Genomic DNA, 27680 nt, shown 5'->3' on the forward strand with positions numbered 1-27680 from the left:
TGAACACATTGTTCTCACAATAGATTTACAGTCCTTGTGTGCACACCTCTTCTTCTTCTTTCCTTCTGTGTGCTGGATGAGGTGATCAGTCTTATCAAACCTAATTCAATCTGATATGCATCTGTCGGAACATGCCCTTGATGCAGATGGTCTCCCTGCGCCTTTTGGTGAGGCTTGGTGTCTTTACAAGTACACTGTTGCTACTTCTCTCTTGAAATGAAGGTGAGAAATAGTTTGGTAATAAGGTAATAGTTTGGAAATAAGGTAATAAGGTAGATCTTACCTCAGATATGATGGCTCTGGTATATTTGGACGTTGTGTAGCTGTTTCAGGTTCAATTGGATCTTGTTCAGTATGCATTGATGGTGATGGTGGATTACAGTTATAATCAACACCAATCTGTTCGTTATTTGGCATCCTTATTTCAGCATTAGCTCGTAGTTGATGAGAGGACAGGTTGTCTAATAATCTGTAAAAATAAAAAATGAAATAGCAAATCATAATAAAGTTGGCATCAGTATACAAACAATTACAAACCAATGATAGACATACTGACCCGCCAGAATGTTCATTTCCCGAATCTTCATCTGTGTCTACATTCGGATCTGGGGGCTCAACAAACACATCACCTTCAATATCGTCATTATAAAGAATCTCCAGCGCCTCAGCAAGCAAGAAACCTCTTCTAAAACAAAACAAAAACAAAACAAAAAAATTCGTCCTTTTACTGAGTACAAGCACCTAGCGTTGCCATATGGCAACACTGACGTTCAAACGGCCTAAATGAACGTAATTTATTTCACAGCAAGCAGTAACGTCCAAAGAATATATATTTGAGTATTTAAGGCACAACCATACTGAAAAACCAAATTATATGTCATAAGTTACTGTATAAAACATAGTTACTCGAACTTATACTCCGTTTTTCTTCATCATTCAGCAAACAAAAACCTCCAATACTGCTTACGCTGCATAATTTAAATGTATTGTTAAAACTGTTGCATTGTAGTGATCTTTACAGCCTTGCAGAATGGAATCCAGTGCTGCCAACACTCTCACTCTGTTGATGTCGTGGAATCAACGATTTTTAAAAAAAAGTTACAAACGTTGCCATATGGCAACCCACGGTGCTAATGGGTACTAAATGGACAAACTTATGATGGGTGCAGCAGAATACTTCTTGCTCACTGGCCACTTATGGGAAATAGTGTACCAATAAAACTGTCCTTCTTTCATAACTCTTTAATACTAAATGAAAAATCTTATGAAAGGATGAGCTGGGTGCTCTCTCACTGGCAACAGATAACAAATGGTGTTACTATAAAACCATCCTTCCACCATTCTCTTCTGAATTTTAAATGGAAAAACTTAAGAAAGAAGTAGTAGAATGTTTCTTGAACACTGGCAGCTGGTGTAAATGGTATTTCTGTAAGACTACCCCCTTTTGTTCCTTCTTAATATTGTATGGAGAAACTTATGAAAGAAACTGCTGAATGCATCTTGCTCACTTGTGAATGATGGTGAACAGCATTATTATGTTCTGCCCTTCTTTCATTCCTTCTAAATAAACTGTAAAACTTATAAAAGAATGAGCAGAATGTTTCCCACTCACTGGTGACTCTTGGCAAACAGTATTACTATAAAACTGTCATTCTTTCATTCCTTCTTAACACTAAATGAAAAAAAACTTATGAAAGAAGCAGCAGAGAGCTTCTCACCCATGGGCAACGTATGGTACATGGTGCTACTGTAAAACCATCCTCCTTTCATTCTTTCTTAATACTAAGTGGAAAAACCTTATGAAATCAGCACCAGAATGCTTCTCACTAACTGGCTACTGATGGTAAAAGGTGTAACTGTAAAATTGTCCTTCTTTCATTCCGTCTAAATACAACATGTAAAAACTTATGAAAGATGCAACAGAATGCTTGTCGCTCACTGTTGACTGATGGTAAATGGTGTTACTAAAAAACTGTCCTCCTCTCATTCACTTCTTAGTACTAAAGGGAAAAATTTATGAAACAGCAGAATGCTTCTCACTCACTGGCTACTGAATGTAGCCGGTGTTTCTACAGGACTGTCCTTCTTCATGCAGTTCTTATTTTAAATGGAAAATCGTATGAAAGAAGCAGCAGTCACTGTCAACTAATGGTAAACAGTTTTGCTATTATATCACCCTTCTTTCATTCCTTCATGATACTAAATGGAAAAAATTTTGAGAGAAACAGCAGAAATTTTCTCCCTCAGTGGCAACTGAAGTAAATGGTGTTACTATAAAATGGTACATCTTTCATGCCTCCTTAATACTAACTGGAAAAACATATGAAAGAAGCCACAGAATGCTTCTCACTCATTAGCAGCTGATGGTTAATGATGTTACTGTAAAACTGTCTTCTCATTCCTTCCGAAAACGATTTGGAGAAATGTATGAAGGAAGCAGCTGAATGCTTCTCATTCAGTGGAGGCTGTGGTAAACAATGTTACTATAAAACTGTCCTCCTTCATTTCCTTCTTAATACTAAATGGAGAAACATACAAAAGAAACAATAGGATCCATGTTTCTCACAAGAGAATTATGATAAACAGTGTTATTATAAACTGTCGTTCTTTTGTTACTTCTAAATACTAAACTGAAAAATTTATGAAAGGAGAACCAGACTGCTTCTCATTCACTAGTGACTGCTTGTGAACAGCGTTACTATAAAATAGTCATTCTTTCATTCCTTCTGAATACTAAATGAAAAAACTTATGAAGAAGCAGCTGAATGCTCCTCTCTTACTGGCATCTGATAATAAACAGTGTTACTGTAATACTGTCCTTCTCTTATTCCCTTCCTAACAGTAATTGGAAAATCTTATAAAGAAGCACTAGAATCATTCTCACACAATGGAGACTGATGGTAAGTGGTGTTACTATAAAACCACCCTTCTTTCATTCCTTCTTAATACTCAATGGAAAAACTTGTGAAAGAAACAACAGAACGCTTCTTGCTCACTGGCAACTGATGGTCTGCCAGTCTGGCCTTGGCAGAGCGACTGTGGTCATGTGTGTGTGTGAGTTGTGTTTGTGTGAATGCATATGTGTGTGTTGTCTAATTTTGATGAAGGGCTTTTTGACTAGAAGCTTACTTGTTTGACTGTCTTTTTGTTGTACCTGTCTGCGACTCAGCAGGTTGTCAGGTTCGGTAGATGCTGCTATGGATTACCTTAGACCAGACATTTCAAGTAACTTCCATAATATGAATTTGACCCTCACTACCCCAACAGAAATAATGTCCATCATAAAATCTTTAAAATCAAAAACATCTAGTGGGTATGATGAAATATCAACAAAGTTAATTAAAGAATGTGATTCTGAGCTAAGTAACATATTAAGCTATCTGTGTAACCAGTCGTTTATCAGTGGAATATTTCCCGAATGGCTGAAATATGCTGAAGTTAAGCCACTGTTTAAGAAGGGAGATAAAGAAATAGCATCAAATTTCCGTCCAATTTCACTGTTGCCAGCATTCTCAAAAATTTTCGAAAAAGTAATGTACAGTCGTCTTTATAACCATCTTATCTCAAATAACATACTGTCAAAGTCACAGTTTGGATTTCTAAAAGGTTCTGATATTGAGAAGGCTATCTACACTTACAGTGAAAATGTACTTAATTCATTAGACAAAAAATTGCAGGCAACTGGTATATTTTGTGATCTGTCAAAGGCATTTGACTGTGTAAATCACAATATCCTTTTAAGTAAACTAGAATATTATAGTGTAACAGGAAATGCTGCAAAATGGTTCAAATCTTATATCTCTGGCAGGAAACAAAGGGTGTTATTAGGAAAGAGACATGTATCAAGCTATCAGGCATCATCCAACTGGGAACTAATTACATGTGGGGTCCCACAAGGTTCCATTTTGGGGCCCTTACTTTTTCTTGTGTATATCAATGACCTTTCATCAGTAACATTACCAGATGCCAAGTTTGTTTTGTTTGCTGATGATACAAACATTGCAATAAATAGCAAATCAAGTGTAGTCTTAGAAAGATCAGCCAATAAAATATTTGTAGACATTAATCACTGGTTCCTAGCCAATTCTTTGTCACTAAACTTTGAAAAAACACACTACATGCAGTTCAGAACTTGTAAGGGGTGTCCCAAGAGTATATGTCTAACATATGATGACAAGAAGATAGAAGAAGTGGACGGTGTTAAATTCTTGGGATTACAGCTTGATAATAAATTCAACTGGGAGGAGCACACCACAGAACTGCTGAAGCGTCTTAACAAATCTCTGTTTGCAATGTGAATTTTGTCAGACATAGGGGATATAAAAATGAAAAAGCTGGCATACTATGCTTACTTTCATTCCATAATGTCATATGGGATTATTTTCTGGGGTAATTCATCAAGCCAAGCTAAAGTTTTCCGGGCACAAAAACGTGCAGTAAGAATTATATGTGGTGTGAACTCAAGAACATCCTGCAGAAGCCTGTTTAGGGAACTAGGGATACTAACTACAGCTTCCCAATATATTTATTCCTTAATGAAATTTGTCATTAAAAATATATCACTTTTTCAAACCAACAGCTCAATTCATGGAATCAATACTAGAAATAAGAATAATCTTCACAAGGATTTAAAGTCACTTAGTCTTGTACAAAAAGGTGTGCATTATTCAGGAACACACATTTTCAATAACTTGCCAGCAGCCATAAAAAGCTTAACAACCAATGAAATTCAGTTTAAGAGAAGCCTAAAGGATTTATTGGTGGCCAACTCCTTCTACTCCATTGATGAATTTCTGAGGAAAACCAACTGATTTGTATATAAGTACAACATAACTTCTGCACAATTTCAGTGCAGTAATGTGTTCACTGAAAATTTGTGTGTGTGTGTGTGTGTGTGTGTGTGTGTGTGTGTGTGTGTAAGTATAATCTAACTTCTGCACCATTTCAGTGCAGTAATGTGTTCATTGTAAATAAGTATTACAGTAGTTGTATTACATGTTTCTTACCTTATAAATAAATATAAAACTTTTTTATTTTAAATTCAGTGCAATAGTATTTGTAAAATGACTCTTAGTGTTCATTAAAAAATGACGATCATTCCACTTGGGACCTGTGGAATGGTACATTAGCTTATTTGTTTTAGTTTAAATATTTGTCATGTATTGTTGTTTTTCTGACATGTTCCACATCCTGGAGGACCTCCTCACTACGGATCAATTGGAATGAAAGTAAATCTAATCTAATCTGTATGTTGACTAGCATTTATTCTCTTCATAATATTATTATTGAAATTTATTTATTTATTTACAATATGAAGTGTTTTAAAAATGTGGTTTTGGTGTGTGTATGTGAGAGATATGTAGCACAATTTCTGGGACATGTAGCACAATTTCTGTGATTTAAATTAAAATTTGTGATTTTTCTGTAGGTAATGAATAAAAGACAACAGTTGTGTCATAAATTCCAAACTTACAAAAAAAGAAAACTCTCTTAAAAGCAAACAAGATAAAAATGATTCCTACAGAATAAAACACTGAATTATTTTCATCACCTAAATTGCTACACTAAGTACAAGGTTTAGTCATGTGTAATTTATGATTCCCCCTTGCTGTCTAGTTCAGATAAACACTGAGAGTGGCAAACAGCTGATTTTAGATCTTCGACAAGACACCTAAGGATCTCTGCCCTTCAATGGCTTTCTGTTTTCTTTTAAACTTGTTTTGTGAATTTATTCCTGCGACACTGATATAGAGAAAAATATTACCACTGACCACCTAGTATTTCTAACAATGCTTCATGTTGCACATGTTTTATTAATTAACCTATCCTTGTCTTGGTTAGATCATAGAAACTAATTATGTCTCATTACTTTTTATTTTTACATCTCCTCTTCAATTTTTGCCACTTTTTTAATTGCTTCCATTTTCCCAAAACATGTTTTCTCTTTTAATTTATGAGATCTCTGCCATAATAGGGCAACAATGTTGTTGAGCTAAAGATGATAAAAGTGAAACTTTTTTGAACAAATTACAGGATGTGTTTTATATACTCTGATCTATGTATTGGTATATCACCTCCATTTATTTATTGCTCAAGGTGTAAGGCTTCACTGGCTGTTCATCTACACAAAATGTAGAACATACTAAAAGAAAAAGAATATGAATAATAAAACACTTACATATAACATCCTAGAGTGGTAATAAAAATGGAAACACTAATAATGCTGATAATAATAAACATACAGCCTTAGGCCCCCCCCCCCCCCCCCCCCCATGAACCATGGACCTTGCCGTTGGTGGGGAGGCTTGTGTGCCTCAACGATACAGATAGACGTACCATAGGTGCAACCACAACGGAGGGATATCTGTTGAGAGGCCAGACAAACGTGTGGTTCCTGAAAAGGGGCAGCAGCCTTTACAGTAGTTGCAGAGGCAACAGTCTGGATGATTGACTGATCTGGCCTTGTAACACTAACCAAAATAGCCTTGCTGTTCTGGTGCTGCGAACGGCTGAAAGCAAGGGGAAACTACAGCCGTAATTTTTCCCGAGGGAATGCAGCTTTACTGTATGATTAAATGATGATGGCATCCTCTTGGGTAAAATATTCCGGAGGTAAAATAGTCCCCCATTCGGATCTCCGGGCGGGGACTACTCAGGAGGACATTGTTATCAGGAGAAAGAAAACTGGCGTTCTACGGATCGGAGTGTGGAATGTCAGATCCCTTAATCGGGCAGGTAGGTTAGAAAATTTAAAAAGGGAAATGGATAGGTTAAAGTTGGATATAGTGGGAATTAGTGAAGTTCGGTGGCAGGAGGAACAAGACTTCTGGTCAGGTGAATACAGGGTTATAAATACAAAATCAAATAGAGGTAATGCAGGAGTAGGTTTAATAATGAATAAAAAATAGGTGTGCGGGTAAGCTACTACAAACAGCATAGTGAATGCATTATTGTGGCAAAGGTAGACACGGAGCCCATGCCTGCTACAGTAGTACAAGTTTATATGCCAACTAGTTCTGCAGATGACAAAGAAATTGATGAAATGTATGATGAGATAAAAGAAATTATTCAGGTAGTGGAAGGAGATGAAAATTTAATAGTCATGGGTGACTGGAATTCGTCAGTAGGAAAAGGGAGAGAAGGAAACATAGTAGGTGAATATGAAAGAGGAAGCCGTCTGGTAGAATTTTGCGCAGAGCATAACTTAATCATAGCTAATACTGGGTTTAAGAATCATGAAAGAAGGTTGTATACATGGAAGAACCCTGGAGATACTAAAAGGTATCAGATAGATTATATAATGGTAAGACAGAGATTTAGGAACCAGGTTTTAAATTGTAAGACATTTCCAGGGGCAGATGTGGACTCTGACCACAATCTATTGGTTATGAACTGTAGATTAAAACTGAAGAAACTGCAAAAAGGTGGGAATTTAAGGAGATGGGACCTGGATAAACTGACTAAACCAGAGGTTGTACAGAGTTTCAGAGAGAGCGTAAGGGAACAATTGACAGGAATGGGAGAAAGAAATACAGTAGAAGAAGAATGGGTAACTTTGAGGGATGAAATAGTGAAGGCAGCAGAGGATCAAATAGGTAAAAAGACGAGGGCTAGGAGAAACCCTTGGGTAACAGAAGAAATATTGAATTTAATTGATGAAAGGAGAAAATATAAAAATGCAGTAAATGAAGCAGGCAAAAAGGAATACAAACGTCTCAAAAATGATATTGACAGGAAGTGCAAAATGGCTAATCAGGGATGGCTAGAGGACAAATGTAAGGATGTAGAGGCTTATCGCACTAGGGGTAAGATAGATACTGCGTACAGGAAAATTAAAGAGACCTTTGGTGAAAGGAGAACCACTTGCATGAATATCAAGAGCTTTGATGGAAACCCAGTTCTAAGCAAAGAAGGGGAAGCAGAAAAGTGGAAGGAGTATATAGAGGGTCTATACAACGGCGATGTACTTGAGGGCGATGTACTTGAGGACAATATTATGGAAATGGAAGAGGATGTAGATGAAGATGAAATGGGAGATATGATACTGCGTGAAGAGTTTGACAGAGCACTGAAAGACCTGAGTCGAAACAAGGCCCCCGGAGTAGACAGCATTCCATTAGAACTATTGACAACCTTGGGAGAGCCAGTCCTGACAAAACTCTACCATCTGGTAAGCAAGATGTATGAGACAGGCGAAATACCCTCAGACTTCAAGAAGAATATAATAATTCCAATTCCAAAGAAAGCAGGTGTTGACAGATGTGAAAATTACCCAACTATCAGTTTAATAAGTCACAGCTGCAAAATACTAACGCGAATTCTTTACAGACGAATGGAAAAACTGATAGAAGCTGACCTCAGGGAAGATCAGTTTGGATTCCATAGAAATGTTGGAACACGTGAGGCAATACTGACCCTACGACTTATCTTAGAAGAAAGATTAAGGAAAGGCAAACCTACAATTCCAGCATTTGCAGACTTAGAGAAAGCTTTTGACAATGTTGATTGGAATACTCTCTTTCAAATTCTGAAGGTGGCAGGGGTAAAATGCAGAGAGCGAAAGGCTATTTACAATTTGTACAGAAAGCAGATGTCAGTTATAAGAGTCGAGGGGTATGAAAGGGAAGCCGTGATTGGGAAGGGAGTGAGACAGGGTTGTAGCCTATCCCCAACGTTATTCAATCTGTTTATTGAGCAAGCAATAAAGGAAACAAAAGAAAAGTTCGGAGTAGGTATTAAAATCCTCGGAGAAGAAATAAAAACTTTGAGGTTCGCCGATGACATTATAATTCTGTCAGGGACAGCAAAGGACTTGGAAGAGCAGTTGAACAGACTGGACAGTGTCTTGAAAGGAGGGTATAAGATGAACATCAACAAAAGCAAAACAAGAACGAGGATAATGGAATGTAGTCGAATTAAGTCGGGTGATGCTGAGGGAATTAGATTAGGAAATGAGACACTTAAAGTAGTAAAGGAGTTTAGCTATTTGGGGAGCAAAATAACTGATGATGGTCAAAGTAGAGAGGATATAAAATGTAGACTGGCAATGGCAAGAAAAGCGTTTCTGAAGAAGAAAAATTTGTTAACATCGAGTATAGATCTAAATGTCAGAAAGTCATTTCTGAAAGTATTTGTATGGAGTGTAGCCATGTATGGAAGTGAAACATGGACAATAAATAGCTTAGACAAGAAGAGAATACAAGTTTTTGAAATGTGGTGCTACAGAAGAATGCTGAAGATTAGATGGGTTGATCACATAACTAATGAGGAGGTGTTGAATAGGATTGGGGAGAAGAAAAGTTTGTGGCACAACTTGACTAGAAGAAGGGATCGGTTGGTAGGACATATTCTGAGACATCGAGGGATCACCAATTTAGTATTGGAGGGCAGTGTGGAGGGTAAAAATCGTAGAGGGAGACCAAGAGATGAATACACTAAGCAGATTCAGAAGGATGTAGGCTGCAGTAGGTTCTGGGAGATGAAGAAGCTTGCACAGGATAGAGTAGCATGGAGAGCTGCATCAAACCAGTCTCAGGACAGAAAACCACAACAACAAACAGCTTTAGGATTAAATCCATTTAACAAATTTCAGTTATAGACAAGAAAGGGGGATATCTGCCATCTATAACTCAAGTAGGGAATTATTAAATGATGTTCTCCATTCTGTTGCTCAACATCACCTTAACTTAGCTACTTTTGTGGTGTCATCAAATACTGAAGCTCACAGCATCAGATGGGCAACAAGATAGATCCCATAAGCCAGCACTGCATCAACAGCAGGACCAATCTGAGCAGCCCTCAGGCCCCTCGGAGTTCCCAGCTGCCATCATCACATGGCCTTATTATAACAACAGCCACAGCAGACAAGTAGGGCTAGTGTATTGTGCTATCTTCAAAGTATTTGTTATATCTAAATCAGTACAATGCACCTTTTCATCAGCAGCAGTCAGGTGGATTTGTTAAACCATTGTCACCCCACAGTACAGCTAAGATTTGATTGCTGTATACTTGAAAGAGTTTTGCCACTAAAATATCAAACAGAACCATGCACTACTGTAAACTATCACAGCTGGGGTGATTAATGAAAGTTAAGTTGTTCCTTAATTAGCAAACTTGTCTTTCACTTTTGAAGTTTCACTTGTTGCTAACTGAACCAATCGAACAACAATGACAATCAGCTACAACCTTACAGTACATTCTTATTTCTTGATCTCCCCTATTTATTCCTCTTATATGGCATTTTCAGTTGTAGATTACTCATCTGTCTTGCTTAGGATTGCAAACATCTTGTTCCTCCTTACCATGCCACAGGTTTTCTTTAGACCCACAAACATTAGGATGGTATCATGACTCTTCATTACTTTTCATCCTGTCACAAAACACAGAGTAAGAAGTGTGTCTCATATACCTTGCCCAAACCTGAACTAATCTTCATTTAGTATTGCTTCAGTTTTTCTTTCTGTTTTTCTACCAGATGGGCAAAGTAAAACTGGCCCAGAAAATATTTACAATAAGACTCAAGCAGTGTTTTCTGGAGTTCAAACTCTTTTCAGACAGATATAGGTACTATTCACTACAGAGCTCATTTTGTGCCATCTTGCCTTCATTCACTCACTCAAGCATAATGACGTTGTGTAGTACTTGGGACAGAACACATGGGAGATATGCAGATTCAGGCAAGGGATAACAACCATCTGGAGTATCAAAATTAGTTTTCCAGCATTTTCTATGAGCAGCAGCTCTCCTGTTCATTAACAAGGGTCAGTTCTGCATCAGTGTTATAAATATTTTGCAGACCACTTTTGTTTTACCTCCTCTGTATATGTTATTCTGTTCACCTGTTCACAGGGTTGTGACAGATTCTGGAAATCACGGAATGTCAGGAAATTTCAAACACATAAGGGAAATTTGGAAAAAACACTGGAAAAAATCTTGTTTTTGTTTCAACAGATGAAATACTTTGTTTACTGAGGTGTCATGCATTGTCGGTGGCTGGGTGCAGCTGAGTATGTGCACCGCTTCCCTACTCCCTCATTACTACTGCTTCTCTCCTTCCTACCACTCCCCTCAGCTTACAGTCACTGCTGCCACCACCTCTTGGCACTAGCCTCACAGCTGCCAACAAAAGGCAGGGAGGCATGAGTAGTAGTCTGGATCTGATTCTCAGAGACTATAGACACAGTGGTCATGTTGTCTGAGTTGTGTCTGAGTGATTGTGTGATGTGTGTGTGTTCTTGTTTTGTAACAAAAGCTGTAGCTGAAAATTTAGTTGTGGGAGTGTGATTGCCTTTTCTACATGCAGTCGTCTTTACAGTGAATTGCTAACTGCCCTCATTATTATCGATTCATATTTGAACAAGTTATCTGTTACATGGATTGATCACTGTGGTCTCATTTCATCAACATGTTGTCTGTGACTTGTGAATAACTGGCCACACAAGTGGATTTCCGGGATGGACCAAAACCACAGGTTGTTTCTGTGGGTATTTGTAATGGATCAGGCCTGCTGATCTGATGCCATTAGGTTTCCACTAACATGTAGGCCCTTTCCAGTGGATCTAGTCTTACCAATTTGCCTGCAGGTTGGGTCTGTTTGCATGTGGCATAATGCAGCAGATTTTCATGGTTTATTCATGCACCCAGGACTGCGATGCTCCTCAGCAGGCCAGAGGCCATGGGCAATGAATTTCAGGAATTTCGACTGTCTCACCACAGGTACGTTGTGCAGTGTGGTGATGTATAGACATTTTATTTGTTCTAGTACATGTTGGCATTTCAAAAGTAGTTTACATGTTAGACAGTGTGGATGATAAGAAGAAGAAAATTGTTTCAGTCACTGGGGGTTTGTATGCTATGTGCTCATATGTTTCTTGAAAGAAAAATCACAAAATACCTGTAAAGTAATAGATATAACACAATGGGTAAAAACCAAGAATAACAGTCATAGTAGAACCAACATTTTATTGGCAGTCACCTGCAGTGTCGGTTTACACAACCCTTCCTCACTTTATATACTTCTTTCAAGAGGCCTATTTTTTGTGAGTTTATTTCTGAAATCAGTGAATGTATTTTAAATCTGTCTTGCAATTCCAAGGAAATGCATATTTTTGTCAGTAAATGTGTTTTGTTTTATTGAAATAAAATAACATCAGTGGTCTTAATGAAATGTATACCATTTGGCTTGCTTTCACCACCTAAAAACACTTCATTACAGAAGATGTTGATGTTAGTACTTAAGATTTTGCTCACATTAGGAAATGCCATCTGCTTGCAAGCTTTTTTTAGGTATTTCCTCATTTGCACTATTGTTTCTTGTACTGTAGATGCAAAGGAAGATTGTCAACTTACATCTTAACTTCCCCTTGGAGAAAAAAATATGCTAAAACTTGTCTGGAAATCAGGGAAATATCAGGGAATTTCACTTGGGGAAACTTGTGCCAATCCTGGTTCAGCTATTAATGAGCATGACATGTCAAACTACAATAATTGTAACATGTATCTACTCATGCATGCTTTTTGGTAATGTTTTTCCAAAAATCTGAAGAAAGTCACATGTTTCAATGACTTCAAACAAAATTTCAACTAATCTTCTGGTTCCAATAGGCCTACCCCAGATTTTAGCAACATTGAAGATATTTAATCAACTCTTCCTGATCTTCAGGGAGGAACTCAAGGACTTACTATAGAAATGTAATTTTCATTATGGTGATGAGAACATGAAGGCAAACTTTCATTAACTACTCAACCTTATTCTCTCCCACAGTGCTTACAATTGCTTTTCTGTTTGCTTCTCACCCAAGGCAGCTCATAAGGCATGAACTTCCACTGATGATGCATCAGGAGGTTTGAAAGTTGCACATCTAGGTTTCTGTCTGTGATTTCACAGTCAGTTCTGAAGTTAGTAATATTGGGGTGGGTAGGATATGTGCATGCTGTGTGCAGACGCAGGAGGAGCTGGCCACAGTTTGTGAACAACTGAATGTGCTTTTGAATATAGTCGGTCATTTTCAGGCTGCTGCTTCAGGGTGCAGTAGTGATGGATAATCTGATGTGTTGTGTGGGACACCTCAGGCATTGCTTGTTTCACACATGGGCTCTGCTGTTGCAGCATCTCCCAGTGCATCCAATGCAATGGATCTGCCGTCACAGAAGGACGAATAGTGGGTGGTAATGCATTCCTGTCAAGAGAAGGAGCAGTTTCCTAGTTGTCAGGTTCTCCAACCTCAGGCATATTATGGAGGACATTAGGCAGGCAGCCAGGGCACAAAAGAAAGCCAATGTGTACTTGGTATGTCTGCCTGGGCAGCTCATCCAAGATGTGGAGGAGGCCTTGACTGCTGCTATTGGGTGTGCAGGGTGCAGTTGTATGCATGTTGTGGCAGCAATGATGTCTGTCGCATAGGTTCTGAAGCCAACCTGCTGATTAGATTAGATTAGATTTACTTTCATTCCAATTGACCTGTAGTGAGGAGGTCCTCCAGGATGTAGAACATGTCAGAAAAACAATAATACAAGACAAATATTTACAACTCAAACAAGGAAACTAATGTACCATTCCACAGGTCCTAAGTGGAATGATCTTCATTTTTTAATGAACACTATATGAAACAATCATTTTACAAATACTAATGCACTGAATTTAAAATTAAAAAAATGTTTATTTGTTTATTTATAAGGTAATAAACGTGTAATACAACTACTATAATACTTATTTACAATGAACACATTACTGGACTGAAATGGTGCAGAAGTTAGACTTACACACACACACACACACACACACACACACACACACACACACACACACATTTTTACAATGAACACATTGCTGCACTGAAATTGTGCAGAAGTTATATTGTACTTAAATACACACACACACAAATCAGTTGGTTCTACTGAGAAATTCATCAATGGAGTAGAAGGAGATGGTCACCAATAAATCCTTTAGGCTTCTCTTAAACTGAATTTCATTGGCTGTTAAGCTTTTTATGGCTGCTGGCAAGTTATTGAAAATGTGTGTTCCTGAATAATGCACACCTTTTTGTACAAGACTAAGTGACTTTAAACCCTTGTGAAGATTATTCTTATTTCTAGTATTGATTCCATGAATTGAGCTGTCGGTTTGAAATAGTGATATATTTTTAATGACAAATTTCATTAAAGAATAAATATATTGGGAAGCAGTAGTTAGTATCCCTAGTTCCCTAAACAAGCTTCTGCAGGATGTTCTTGAGTTCACACCACATATAACTCTTACTGCACATTTTTGTGCCCAGAAAACTTTAGCTTGGCTTGATGAATTACCCCAAAAAATAATCCCATATGACATTATGGAATGAAAGTAAGCATAGTATGCCAGATTTTTCATTTTTATATCCCCTATGTCTGACACAATTCGCGTTGCAAATAGAGATTTGTTAAGATGCTTCAGCAGTTCTGTAGTGTGCTTTTCCCAGTTGAATTTATTATCAAGCTGTAATCCCAAGAATTTAACACTGTCCACTTCTTCTACCTGCTTGTCGTCATATGTTAGGCATATACTTGTGGGACACCCCTTACAAGTTCTGAACTGCATGTGGTGTGTTTTTTGAAAGTCTAGTGACAAGGAATTGGCAAGGAACCAGAGGTTAATGTCCACAAATATTTTATTAGCTGATCTTTCTAAGACTACACTTGATTTGCTATTTATTGCAATGTTTGTATCATCGGCAAACAAAATGAACTTGGCATCTGGTAATGTTACTAATGAAAGGTCATTGATATACACAAGAAAAAGTAAGAGCCCTAAAATGGAACCTTGTGGGACGCCACATGTAATTAGTTCCCAGTTGGATGATGCCTGATAGCTTGACACATGTCTCTTTCCTAATAACAACCTTTGTCTCCTGCCAGAGATATAAGATTTGAACCATTTTGCAGCATTTCCTGTTACACTATAATATTCTAATCTACTTAAAAGGATATTGTGATTTACACAGTCAAATGCCTTTGGTAGATCACAAAATATACCAGTTGCCTGCAATTTTTTATCTAATGAATTAAGCACACTTTCACTGTAAGTGTAGATAGCCTTCTCAATATCAGAACCCTTTAGAAATCCGAACTGTGACTTTGACAGTATGTTATTTGAGATAAGATGGTTATAAAGCTGATTGTACATTACTTTTTCTAAAATTTTTGAGAATGCTGGCAGAAGTGAAATTGGATGGAAATTTGATGCTATTTCTTTATCTCCCTTCTTAAACAGTGGCTTAACTTCAGCATATTTTAACCATTCAGGAAATATTCCACTGATAAGTGACTAGTTACACAGATAGCTTAATATGTTACTTAACTCAGAGTCACATTCTTTAATTAGCTTTGTTGATATTTCATCATACACACTAGATGTTTTTGATTTTAAAGATTTTATGATGGGAATTATTTCTGCTGGGGTAGTGAGGGTCAAATTCATATTATGGAAGTTACTTGAAATGTCTGGTCTGAGGTATGCCATAGCAGCATCTACAGAACCTGACAACTCCATCGTTTCAGTAACAGTTATGAAATGTTTATTAAGAAGTTCTTCAACACTATACACATCTGTCACCAATGTATCATTTACTCTTAATGCTATTTGTCTCTCTTCATGTCTGGTTCTACCAGTCTCCTCCTTCACTATATCCCATATTGTCTTTATTTTGTTATCTGATATGACTATCTTTTCCTTGTAATATATTTGCTTTGATGTCCTTATTACAGTCTTTAATATTTTGCAGTATTTCTTGTAATGTGCTATAGCATCAACATTGGAACTGTTTCTGATTGACAGATACAGTTTTCTTTTTGTTTTACAAGATACCCCTATTCCTTGAGTAATCTATGGCTTCTTTGCAGACTTTGCTCTAACCTTGGTAAGTTTTTGGGGAAAACAGTGTTTGACTAAGGTAAGCAATTTATTAGCAAAAGTGTTCTATTTTTCATTCATGCCATGAGCACTGTAAACATCAGTCCAGTGAATGTCTCTCAGGAGTGTTCTAAAATAATCAATTTTTGGCTTATTGATTACCCTCTTGAGCTCAGGTTTAACAGAGTTTATATCCTGTTCAGTGTTAATATTTAACAGAAGGAACTGCATGTCATGACCTGAGAGGCCATTGACTATTGGTTTTGTAATATAATTTTGTTCATTGGACTTTTCTATAAAGATATTACAATGGCTGTTTGTGAGCAATTGGCTACCCTGGTGGGGAACTTTACAGTGGGAATTAAGTTGAATGATAGTGTTACTAACTCAAATAAGTTCTTATTGGGAGAGTCTTTAAGGAAATCTACAAAATCTACATTGAAATCACCAGCAACCACTATTTCTTTGCTTTGGGTTGTTAAATGGGCCAGTACAGCTTCAAGGTGGTTTACGAACAGGTTAAAGTTACCTGCAGGTGCTCGATACACTTAATATTATGAAGGATTTTTTGTGAAATTCTACTTCTGTTGCACATGCTTCCATACGCTGTCCTAGGCAAAATTTATGAATGTCTATGTTCTTAAATTTATGATGGTTCCTGATGAATGTGGCAACTCCTCATTTCTTCATTTCTGATCTACAATAGTGAGATGCTAACCTAAACCCTGTAACACTTAAAAGTTCTATACCAGTGGTCACATGATGTTCAGAGAGGTAGATTATGTCAGCTGGGTTTGAAGACTCTAATTCATCTATACAGATAATTAATTCATTAATTTTATTTCTCAGTCCTTGAGTATCTTGATGCAATAAAGATAGCTGACATTTCACATTGACTGAGTTAAAATTGGGTAGAGTTAAAATATCTGCTGACTTTTTGAAAATTCTTAACCAATGGCTGTTTATGCTGATGTAATAAGCTAGAATTATATTTTTTGGTTTCTTTCTCAAACTGAAGGTTTGTCTCAGTCTTAACCTCTTAAAATTTGGTTTTTTCTGTCCTCACTACCCTAAAAAAGGGTCTTTTCTGAACCCTATAACCACTGGTATTTTATCACTCATGACAGTGCCTCCCCCCTTTAACTTTACTGATATTTTGCCGGCCAGTTTACCCTTCCCCTTCCTGTTGAGGTGAAGGCCATGCCTAGTATAACCCCACCTATTGAGAGAATCAACTGGAGCCACACCAATGTGTGACCCTGCACCCGACATAAGCAACCGTTCCAACTCCAAATTAACTCTCTTGACAGAAGAGTTCAAATGAGGTCGATCATGGTGCCCAAGAACAGATACAAACTCAACACTAGTATGCTTCGATGCTGATGCAATCTTTGCCAGGTCACACTCTATACCGTACCCAGAATCTCTGTCAATACTATTACCTGCCCCACCCACTATAACCACGATGCCGTCCTTAGTGAAATCTTTGCAAAGTGATCCTAAATCCTCTGTCACCTGCTCCAGACCAGCTCTAGGCTTAAAAAAATTGGTGACCTGGTATTCTGACCCTAGTTCATCCTGAAAAAGTTGGCCAACACCTCTTCCATGGGAACTACCAACAACAACACTTTCTTTCTCTTTACTGATTTCCCTACATTCTTACTTTTCAATTTGCTGCTGAAAGTTTGTTGTGCCATGTCTACACCTGAAACTGCTTGAGGCTCACCAGTTTCTAACTGAAGCTACAGGTCAAATCTATTTTCCACATTCACCACGAAGCTCTCAGACAAAGTTCTAGGCCTGTTCCTCATGTTGCCTGTTGCCACTTTCCACCTCTTTACCCTTCTCCCTCCTTAACTGTCAAGATCTCCCCTGGCCTTGTCTAATTCAGCCTGAAGGGCGGCAATTTTCCCCCTTCTATTCTAGTATCCTCCTATCTATTCTACAAATTGTACAAAACCACTGATGAGTCTCATTTACTTCCCCTATTCCCATGCCACTACAGTCAACCACATGGAAAAAACTACAAAACCCATCACACCAAAGCTCCGACCTAACAATTCTATGGCAAGTCAAGCACTTTTCACTCATAAAATATGGTTCCACAAATTTGGCTTATACACAACTGTGTGTAAACAAAACAACAGTGCAAAGTTTCTGAAACAACAACTTAAACTTTGCGCTACTTTCCAGAAATGCTAGTTAAATAATGAAGAGGTAAGCTACAGTTAAATTGCTGGAGAGAGCAAAGAACAACTAAACGAAATTCTATAGATTTGCTGCGGCAAGACATAAACAGAAAATACGACTGTACGATCTTTTTGCGTTTTCTGCTATATTATGTAAAGAAAAATGAAATCTTTAATGATACGCTTAAAGGGCACACTAATACACCTATTTACCGCATAATCAGTAGTAAACGATATGTTTGAGGCTGCTGGCTCCTCACGCAGGGGCATAGGGTGCAAGCAGAGCTCACAGTGTGCAGCATTGTACCTTGAGTTAATCAGGGATCTTTAGTTTGAAGCCATGCAGAGGGTCTCAGCTAAAGTTTCATTGACTCTGTGATGGTCTTGGCTGAATATTTCTGGACCTTCATAATCGGATGAAGAATTGCAGGACTTTCCTTGATAGGTCAGGGGTGCACTACACAAAGGAAGCAGTTACTTAGGTAGCAGAGTGTGTGTGGAGTGCATATGGTTTTTTTTTTTTTTTTTTAGGCTAGACAGTAGTTTTCAGTACTCCGATGAACACATGCTGGTTGATACGCAAATAAGAAAGTGAGACCATGTTCAACACAGTAGTTTTAGCTACTCTCATGAGCACTCACTGGTCGATATCCAGACAGGAAAGCGGGACCATGTGCAGAATAAACACACTTTGACTGACAAAATTTTATCAGTTAATTGTCAAAGTATTCATAACAAGATAACTGAATTTACTGCCTTCCAGGAAACTTCTTGCACTCAAATTATTCTTGGGACCGACAGCTGGCTGAAGCATGAAGCAGAAAGCTCTGAGATATTTATAGTGATTCATAGAATTATATCAAACAAGCAGATTAAATTCCATAGGAGGGATATGTTCATTGCAATTGTCAAAAGTACTGTCTCTACTGAGAGTGAGTTTGACTGTGACAGTGATGTTACCTGATCGCATATAGCAGATCCAGGTGAAATCAAGTTCATTGCTGAATGTTTTTACAAGCCACCTGATTTTGTTGTGATTGTTTTAGAGTCACTGACAGAAAGTCGTTGGTTAGTAGTGTGGAAATACCGAGGTCATGCAATATTAATTGGAGGCGACTTTAACTTACTGCCTGCAGACTGGGACATATATGGATTCATTGCACAGGTTACAGACAGACAGTCTTGAGCAGAAAATTCAACAGTTGCAGTTGCAGTGGAAATATTTTAGATCTTGTAGCTACAAACAGGCCTAACCTAACGTACAGCATCAGTATAGGGACAGGAACTAGTGACCATGATGTCATAGTAGCAACACTGGTTACTAAAGTTAATAAATCAGTCAAGAAGGCTAGGAGATTATTTCTGCTAGAAAGAGCAAATACACAGTTGTTAACATCCCACTTAGTCAAAGAACTGACATCATTTAGTTCCGATAAAATGTATGTAGCGGAAGTATCGGCAAACTTTGAATCAACTGTAAATCATACTCTGGAGAAGTGTGTGCCAAGCAAGTGCATTAAGGATGAAAAAGATCCACAGTGATTTAACAACAAAATTCAAATCATGCAGAAGAAGACACATTCTCTTGGTTCGAAAGAGGATGCACAAATGACAATGGACAAAAGTTAATAGTAATTCGTGCATCTGTATAAAGATTAATTTTTGGAGCTTACAACTACTACCTCTGTCATACCTTAGCAATAGATCTTGCTGAGAACCTAAGAAAATTCTGATCACACATAAAATCACAAAGTGGGTCTGGTGTGGCAGTAGAAGATAACAAAAGTAATGATCAAGTTTAAGATTTTGCATTTATGAAATCGTTCATGTAGGAGACTCGTGCAAACATAATGTCATTTGACCACCAAACAAATCTTTGTATGCAACTGCAACAAAATCTTTGGACTGGTAAATGGAAAGTGTTTGGTACTATGTTTTTGCTGTGGGTGTGTCTCTGGGCAACCGTGCGTAGTAAATCTTTTGCAGTCTGTCTGAAATAAATAATCTTAACAAATACTCTGTTTCAGTCATTCAAGACTGTCAAATTTTCATTATTAATTCCTCAATTTCTTCATGTAATTTATTTCCTCATAATAGTGTATTGAGAGCTAGCAGTCCTGTCTGGATAGTACTGTTACACCTGGTTGTCAGCCAAATACCATGGCTAGACGTTGACATCATCCAGCTGTAAACCCAAAAACTCATGGGATACACATTACTTCAGGACAACTTCAAGCTACTGTTTGATGAGAATTAGTTATTAACTCAGTTTCTAGTGCTTCCTTTTTTATGTACACCTTGACTTGTTCCACATACCTAAGGGATATTCTTCATGATGTGATCTTGGAAACAGAAAGAATGAATGAATCCAACAGTCAATCAATCAAACAATGTCTATATCTATACTGTGCAAACCACTATGGAGAACACGTGCATTGTACCACACATTAGTTTTTCGTAGGTCCATTTGCATGTGGAGCACATGAAGGGTGTTGCTAGAATGCTTCCACGTCCACTGCAAGTAGTTTAATGTTGTCTTTGTAGCCTATTCAGGAGCAGTAGATGGGGGGTTCCAATATATTCATAGATGCCACATGTAACATTGGTTCATGAAGAAGAATGCTTCCATGTGACAATTTGCCTCTATCTTCAAGTATCTGACAGTTCAGGTTACTCAGCATCTCTGTGGTGCTGTACTATGTGAGAAAACAGACCTGTGATCATTCAGGCTGCCTTTCTTGGTGTACATTCAGTATTTTGTATTGCTCCCACACACTTCAGCAATATTCTATGATTAAGATATTATCATGAATGTAATTTAACAAGACCACATAAAAATCAATCAATCAAGCCTTTTGTATATGGGTGTAACTTGTTGTTTCTTCCTACCACTGGGCATGTTTTTTTGTCATATTATGGCCAAAAGAGGGGCTAACTCAACTGTAAATCCTACATAGAATCTGATGGTGATTCCACCAGCCCCTGCAGCTTAATTCAGTTAAGTTTTAGCAATCTCAGCTGATTCTCAGTGCCACTTACACTATATGTATATCACTCTTCTTTGAAGTGGTCGAGAATTAATCTTGGGCTATAATCTTGGTTTTACTTTATGAGGGAACATTTCAGAAAAAGAGATGAGCATTTATGCTTTCCTTTGCCACCTAAAATTTTGCTTGAATCATCTGTTGACAATAACTTGGATGTCATTTGCATACAACCACGACTGCTTTGGGTTCTATGAGAAATTTCTCAATAAAATTCTGCTATGATAGTTACTAAATGCTTCACACATTACATGTTGACAGCCAAATGCCTTTTGTTTAGTATCTCTTCATCTCTATTCCAATGCTTCCTTTTACACATGCTGGGCAACAATTGCTGTTTCTTTCAATGATCTTTTTATAGAGACTGTATAGTGTGGAGGGTCCACAAAATCTCCTGGAGATATTGCCTCTTTATCTAGTTTATTGACACTAAATCCTTATATTTCTTTTGTTACCCTTTATGCTTTGGTAATCATGGTTAGTGCAACAGCCTCATGGTCACTGATAGCAGTTTCAATGTGGGCTCCTCACATAGTTCAAAGTTCAACTTTCTTTGTAGCCATTGGTTACAGTACATTTCTGTGTTGAATGAGCTTCCAAACAATATTTTCTAGGTAGTAGGAGAGCTCTGTTAGGATTAAATGAGACCATTCAACAAAAAGCAGAAGTGTTGAGATGTCATTAGGCACACACAGAAGGAAAGAAAACTTGTATTCAGAGTAATCCATCTATGAATTAGATTAAAACACATATGAGTGCATGCAAAAGCTCTCTCTCTCTCTCTCTCTCTCTCTCTCTCTCTCTCTCTCTCTCTGTCTCTCTCACACACACACACACACACACACACACACACACACACACACAAGCATTTTGGCAGATGGGCTGGTTGCAGAGCAAGTAGTGATGGGTGGGATGGGTAGTGGGACAGGGAGGCAGGGAGGCACAGAGGGGGATTGGCAGAGAGTGGCTAGTGGCTCAGAGTGAGGCAGCAGTTTGCTGGTTAGGTATATGGGCTAGGCATGAGATGCATGACTGTAGTAATCAGTGGGGAACAGAGCAAACTGAAGGTGATATGGTGATGTTAATTTCGAGGGGCTGACAGGATGGAGGAAAGGAAAACTATTGGATGGAGGGTGTGAGAACAGTGGGTTACCCTGAGACAGAAGGGTGATTAAAGGAGCAGCAGATGTGTTGTGAGTATAGGTCCCACCTGCATAGCTCAGAGAAACTGTTGGCAGAGGGAGGGCTGCAGATGGCTCTGGATGTGAAGCAGCTATTAATATTGAGCATGTTGTGTTCAGCTGGATGTTGTGCCATTGGATGGTCAACTTTGTTCCTGGAATCAGTTTGGCAGTGGCCATTCATCCTAGCGACAGATGATTGATAGTCATGCCAACATGAAAAACTGTGTGGTGTTTGCAGCAGAGTTTGTATATGATAGGGCTGTTTTCAAAGGAAGGCCCACCCTCTGATGAGGTAGGATAAGCCTGTGACAAGACTGGAGTAGGAGATGCTGAGTGGATGGGCTGGTCAAGTCTTGCACCTTCATCTGCCACAGGGATAGGATCCCCATGGCAAGGAGTTGCAAGTGGACTAGTATGGACTAGGATGTTGCATAGGTTCAGTGGGCAACCAAACACCACTTTAGCAGAGGCATGAATGGTCTTGGGTTGGATGTCCCTCATTTCAGGGCATGATGAGACATAGGGAAGTTGTTCCAGTCCAGAGTTATATTTGGTGACAATTGGGGTGCTCCTTTGTAGCTGATTCTTGTAGGTGGTGTGAGGATTAGGGGTATTTGATGATATATGATGGGGAATGTGTTTGTGGACTAGGTCTGGGGTGGTGTTGCCTGCTTGTGAAGGCCTTCATGAGGCCTTCACCATACTGGACAATGGTGTTATTGTCACTGCAGATATGTAGTCTAAGGGTGGCTGGGCTGTGTGGGAGAGTTGTTTTTGATATGGAAAGGATGGCAGCTGTCAAATTATAGGTATTGTTGGTGGTTAGTTAATGTGGACGGAGGTGTAGATGGAGCCATCAGAGAGATTGAGGTCAATGTCCAAGAGAGTGGTGCATTTGGTAAAGGTGGACCAGGTGAAACAGATGGAGAGAAGGTGTTGAGGTTGTGAAGGAGTGTGGATAAGGTGTCTTGGACCTGAGTCCAGATCATGTAGATATCATCAATTAACCTGAATCATAAAAGGGGATAAAGGTTTTTGGAGGCTAGGAATGTGTCCTCTACACCTATATCTACATGATTACTCTGAAATTCACAGTTAAATGTCAGGCAAAGGGTTCATCTAACCACCTTTAAGCTACTTCTGTACGTTACACTCTCACAGAGCACTTGGGAAAAGCGAACACTTAAATCTTTCTGTGCGAGTTCTGATTTCTCTTATTTTATTATGATGACCATTTCTACCTATGTAGGTGGACACCAACAAATTATTTTCACACTACAAGTTGCTGCCTGAAATTTCATGTGAACATCATGCTGCAGTGAAAAACGCCTTTGTTTTAATGACTGCCACCCAATTTGTGTATCATATCCCTCTGTCAGTCTTACATGATCAGGATCCTACACTGCACAGAATTACTCCAGAACAGGGCAGACAAGAAGAGCAGTCTCTTTAGAAGATCTGTGACATTTTCTAAGTGTTCTGCCAATAAATCAGTCTTCGGTTTGCTTTCCCCACAACATAATCTATGTAATTGTTCCAATTTATGTTATTTGTAAGTATTTAGTTGAGTTTAAGGCCTTTAGATTTGTGTGATGTATCACGTAACTGAAATTTAGTGGATTTTTTTAGTGCTCATGTGGATGACTTCAAACTTTTCATGATTTAGAGACAATTGTCACTTTTTACGCTGTTCAGATGTCTTGTCTAAATAAATTTGCAAGTCATTTTGATCATCTGTTAACATTACATGACAGTGTCATCTGCAAGCAATCTAAGAGGGCTGCTTAGATTGCCTGCTAAATCATTTATGTAGATCAGGAACAATAGAGGGCCTATTACACTTCCTTGAAGAATGCCAAATGTTACTTCTGTTTAGCTTGATCACTTTCCATCAGTTGTTACAAACTTTGACCTTTCTGATGGGTAATCATAAATCCAGTCACACAACTGAGATGATACTCCACACACACACACACACACACACACACACACACAATCTAATTGAAAGTCACAGTGTCAAAAGCCTTCTGGAAATCTAAAAATATGGAATCAATTTGATGTCCCCTGTTGACAGCACTCATTACTTTGTGAGTATCAAGAGATATTTCTGTTTCCATTCTGGATTTTCCATTACCTGTTTCACAAGAATGATGTTTTCTGAATCTGTGTTGGCTATTTCTCAGTAAATTATTTTCTTCTAGTGATTCATAATGTTCAAGCACAGTACACTATGTGATCAAAAGTAGGTAGACATGCCCAAAAGCATATGTTTTTAATATTAGGTGCATTGTGCTGCCACCTACTGCCAGGTGCTCCATATCAATGACCTCAGTAGTCATTAGACATCGTGAGAGAGCAGAATGGGGCGCTCCACGGAACTATGGACTTCAAACATAGTCAGGTGATTGGCTGTCACTTGTGTCATATGTCTGTATGCGAGATTTCCACACTCCTAAACATCCCTAGGTCCACTATTTCCAATGTGATAGTGAAGTGGAAATGTGAAGTGACGCGTACTGCATGAAAACGTACAGGTCGACCTCATCTGTTGACTGACAGAGACCACCAACAGTTGAAGAGGGTCATAATGTGTAATAGGCAGACATCTATCCAGACCATCACACAGGAATTCCAAACTGCATCATGATCCACTGCAAGTACTATGACTGTTAGGTGGTAGGTGAGCGGCTGCTCATAGGCGACACATCATGCCAGTAAATGCCAAACGACACCTTGCATGGAGTAATAACCATAAAGACTGGACAACTCAACAGTGGAAAAATGTTGTGTAGAGTGACAAATCATGGTACACAATATGGCGATCCGATAGCAGGATGTGGCTGTGGCGAATGCCCAGTGAACTTCATCTGCCAGCATGTATAGTGCCAAAAGTAAAATTCGGAGGCAGGGGTGTTATGGTGTGGTCGTGTTTTTCATGGAGGGGGCTTGCACCACTTGTAGTTTTGGCATGGCACTATCACAGCACAGGCCTAAATTGATGTTTTAAGCACTTTCTTGCTTCCCACTGATGAAGAGCAATTCGGGGATGTCAATTGCATCTTTCAACATGATTGAGCACCTGTTCATAATGCACGGCCTGTGGTGGAGTGGTTACACAACAATAATATCCCTGTAATGGACTGGCCTGCACAAAGTCTTGACCTGAATCCTACAGAACACCTTTGGGATAATTTGGAACACACACTTCATGCCAGGCCTCACCGACTGACTTCGATACCTCTCCTCAGTGCAGCACTCCGTGAAGAATGTGCTGCCATTCTCCATGAAACCTTCCAGCCCCTGACTGAATGTATGCCTGTAAGGGTGGAAGCTGTCATCAACACTAAGGGTGGACCAACACCATATTGAATTCCAGAAATACTGATGGAGGGTGCTACGAACATGTAAGTAATTTTCAGCCGCGAGTCCAGATACTTTCGATCACATAGTGTATATGATCCAAAATCCTACTGCAAGTTGACATTAGTGGTATGGGTCTCCAATTCAGTGGATTACTCCTATTTCCTTTCTTGGGTATTGGTGTGACTTGTGTAACTTTCCATTCTTTGGATAGGGATCATTCTATGAGCTAACTGTTGTATATGTTTGCTAAGTATGGAGCTATTGTATCAGCATACTCTGAAATGAAACATGACTGGTATAAAATCTGTTCCAGAAGCCTAGCCTTTCTTAAGTGTTTTAAGCTGCTTTGCTACACTGAGGATATCTACTTCTAAGTTACTCATGTTGGTAAGAGGTCAAGTACGTTTTCACAACCATGCTCTAGTGGACTTCTGAACTCGCTGTTCAAAATAATTTTCTGAAAATGCAGCCAGTATGATTTTTGATGTACATTGGAGTCACCACCAACTACAGTTGTATGAGTGTGGTACCTATTTGAAATGACACTCAAATTTTCTTTCAACTGTTCAGCAAATGTATCATCTGAGTTGGGGGTTGATAAAAGGAACCAGTTATTAATTTATTCTGGTTGTCAAGTATAACCTCTATCCCTACTAACTCACAGGAACTATCTACTTCAATTTCACACAATGTAAGCTACTTCTGACAGCAATAAATATTGCAGCACAAACTGTATTTAATCTATCATTGGTAGGTAATGAAAACCTCATAATTCCCTCTGCCTGTGAAAATCTCATAATTCCAGTATTGTGTAACTCCATTATCAAAGATAGATTTGAAAATGTATGGACAAAGGGCTTTCACATTAACATAAGTCTTCCCATCCATAATAGATTCTGATAAGCATAATTTTATGGACATAGAATGTCCTTCTCTTCCTCTGCTCTCAGAAATGTTTAAAAAATCCATTCATAGTGTCACTCACATTTTAACATGGAGTTCAAACCATGGTGCATGTTGCCATTATTCATACATTGGGGTCAACTGACTCTACCAATACCAGATGTCAATTTCATCACACAATGTAATGATGATGTGGTGTGTGATGTTATTATGCACATAAATTGAGAGGGAACAGAACACTGACAATATTTCTTTTGTATCTACATTTGTTTATGGAGTGTAAGTTGTGGTAACATACTAATCTGTAGCACAGTCTAAGCTCTAGCTTAGATAGGAAGGTGACTGTCTGTGAGTTGGTAAAGCCAACAATATGGTGACATACTGATGTGTAACATAGTCTGAAGCCTAGGTTAGGTTGAAAGGTGATGGTTTGCTTGTGTGTTGGCAAAGTGGTATTGTACTCTTCACTTAATCCAGTCACTTACCTACATTCATGACACACATGATTTCAGAGATCACACATTCATACAGTTCACAGGCCCACTCATAGAGGCCACCTTGGTTGGCCCCCTTGCATTCTCTCGTGAGCTGCCAAAAAACCAGTATTATTTAAGCAATCACAAATGAGCGCTCAGCCTATTCTGTAACCTCTATTACTGTTGTCCATTCAATGTGTTCAGTGCTATGCACAATCTGAACTTCATTGTATCTTATGTTGCCTCTATAAAACACTATATTCCATAAATTGTGTTATTCTTTCTATAACATCACTGAAGTTGTTGCTTTACTATTACATGCACAGGTACTGGGCCACAATTGAATGATTTGACCTCAAAATCTAGCTGCATGTATGTAAAGAACGTCTTCAGTCCTGAGATTGGAGATATTTCTTGCTTTCTTCTTCCCTTAAATGTACCATAGATCAATTCTGGACAACTCACCATACCTAACATCTCAACCAAAGAAACTTCAGTCCTACAGGCTTACATTATCAGAACAGATCATTAACCTTTCTTTGGAACACCTGTCTTCCCTGAATGTTACCATTCACTTTATGAGAATCATCTATACTACTAAGTGAGTACTCTGCATCTAGTTGCAGGTTGCCCAT

General features: G+C 38.4%; 1 protein-coding gene across 1 annotated transcript; it reads right to left on the reverse strand.

Moving 5' to 3' along the window:
- Positions 1-27680, reverse strand: LOC124545520. Its single transcript, XM_047124467.1, has 4 exons — positions 27579-27680; positions 557-741; positions 284-469; positions 1-210 (listed from the first exon to the last, which is right to left on the reverse strand). The coding sequence occupies exons 1-4, from the start codon at positions 27678-27680 to the stop codon at positions 201-203; spliced, it is 483 nt and encodes a 160-aa protein (XP_046980423.1). The 3' UTR covers positions 1-200.

The sequence above is a fragment of the Schistocerca americana genome, chromosome 8 (genome assembly GCF_021461395.2).
Source record: "Schistocerca americana isolate TAMUIC-IGC-003095 chromosome 8, iqSchAmer2.1, whole genome shotgun sequence".
Lineage (NCBI taxonomy): Eukaryota > Metazoa > Arthropoda > Insecta > Orthoptera > Acrididae > Schistocerca > Schistocerca americana.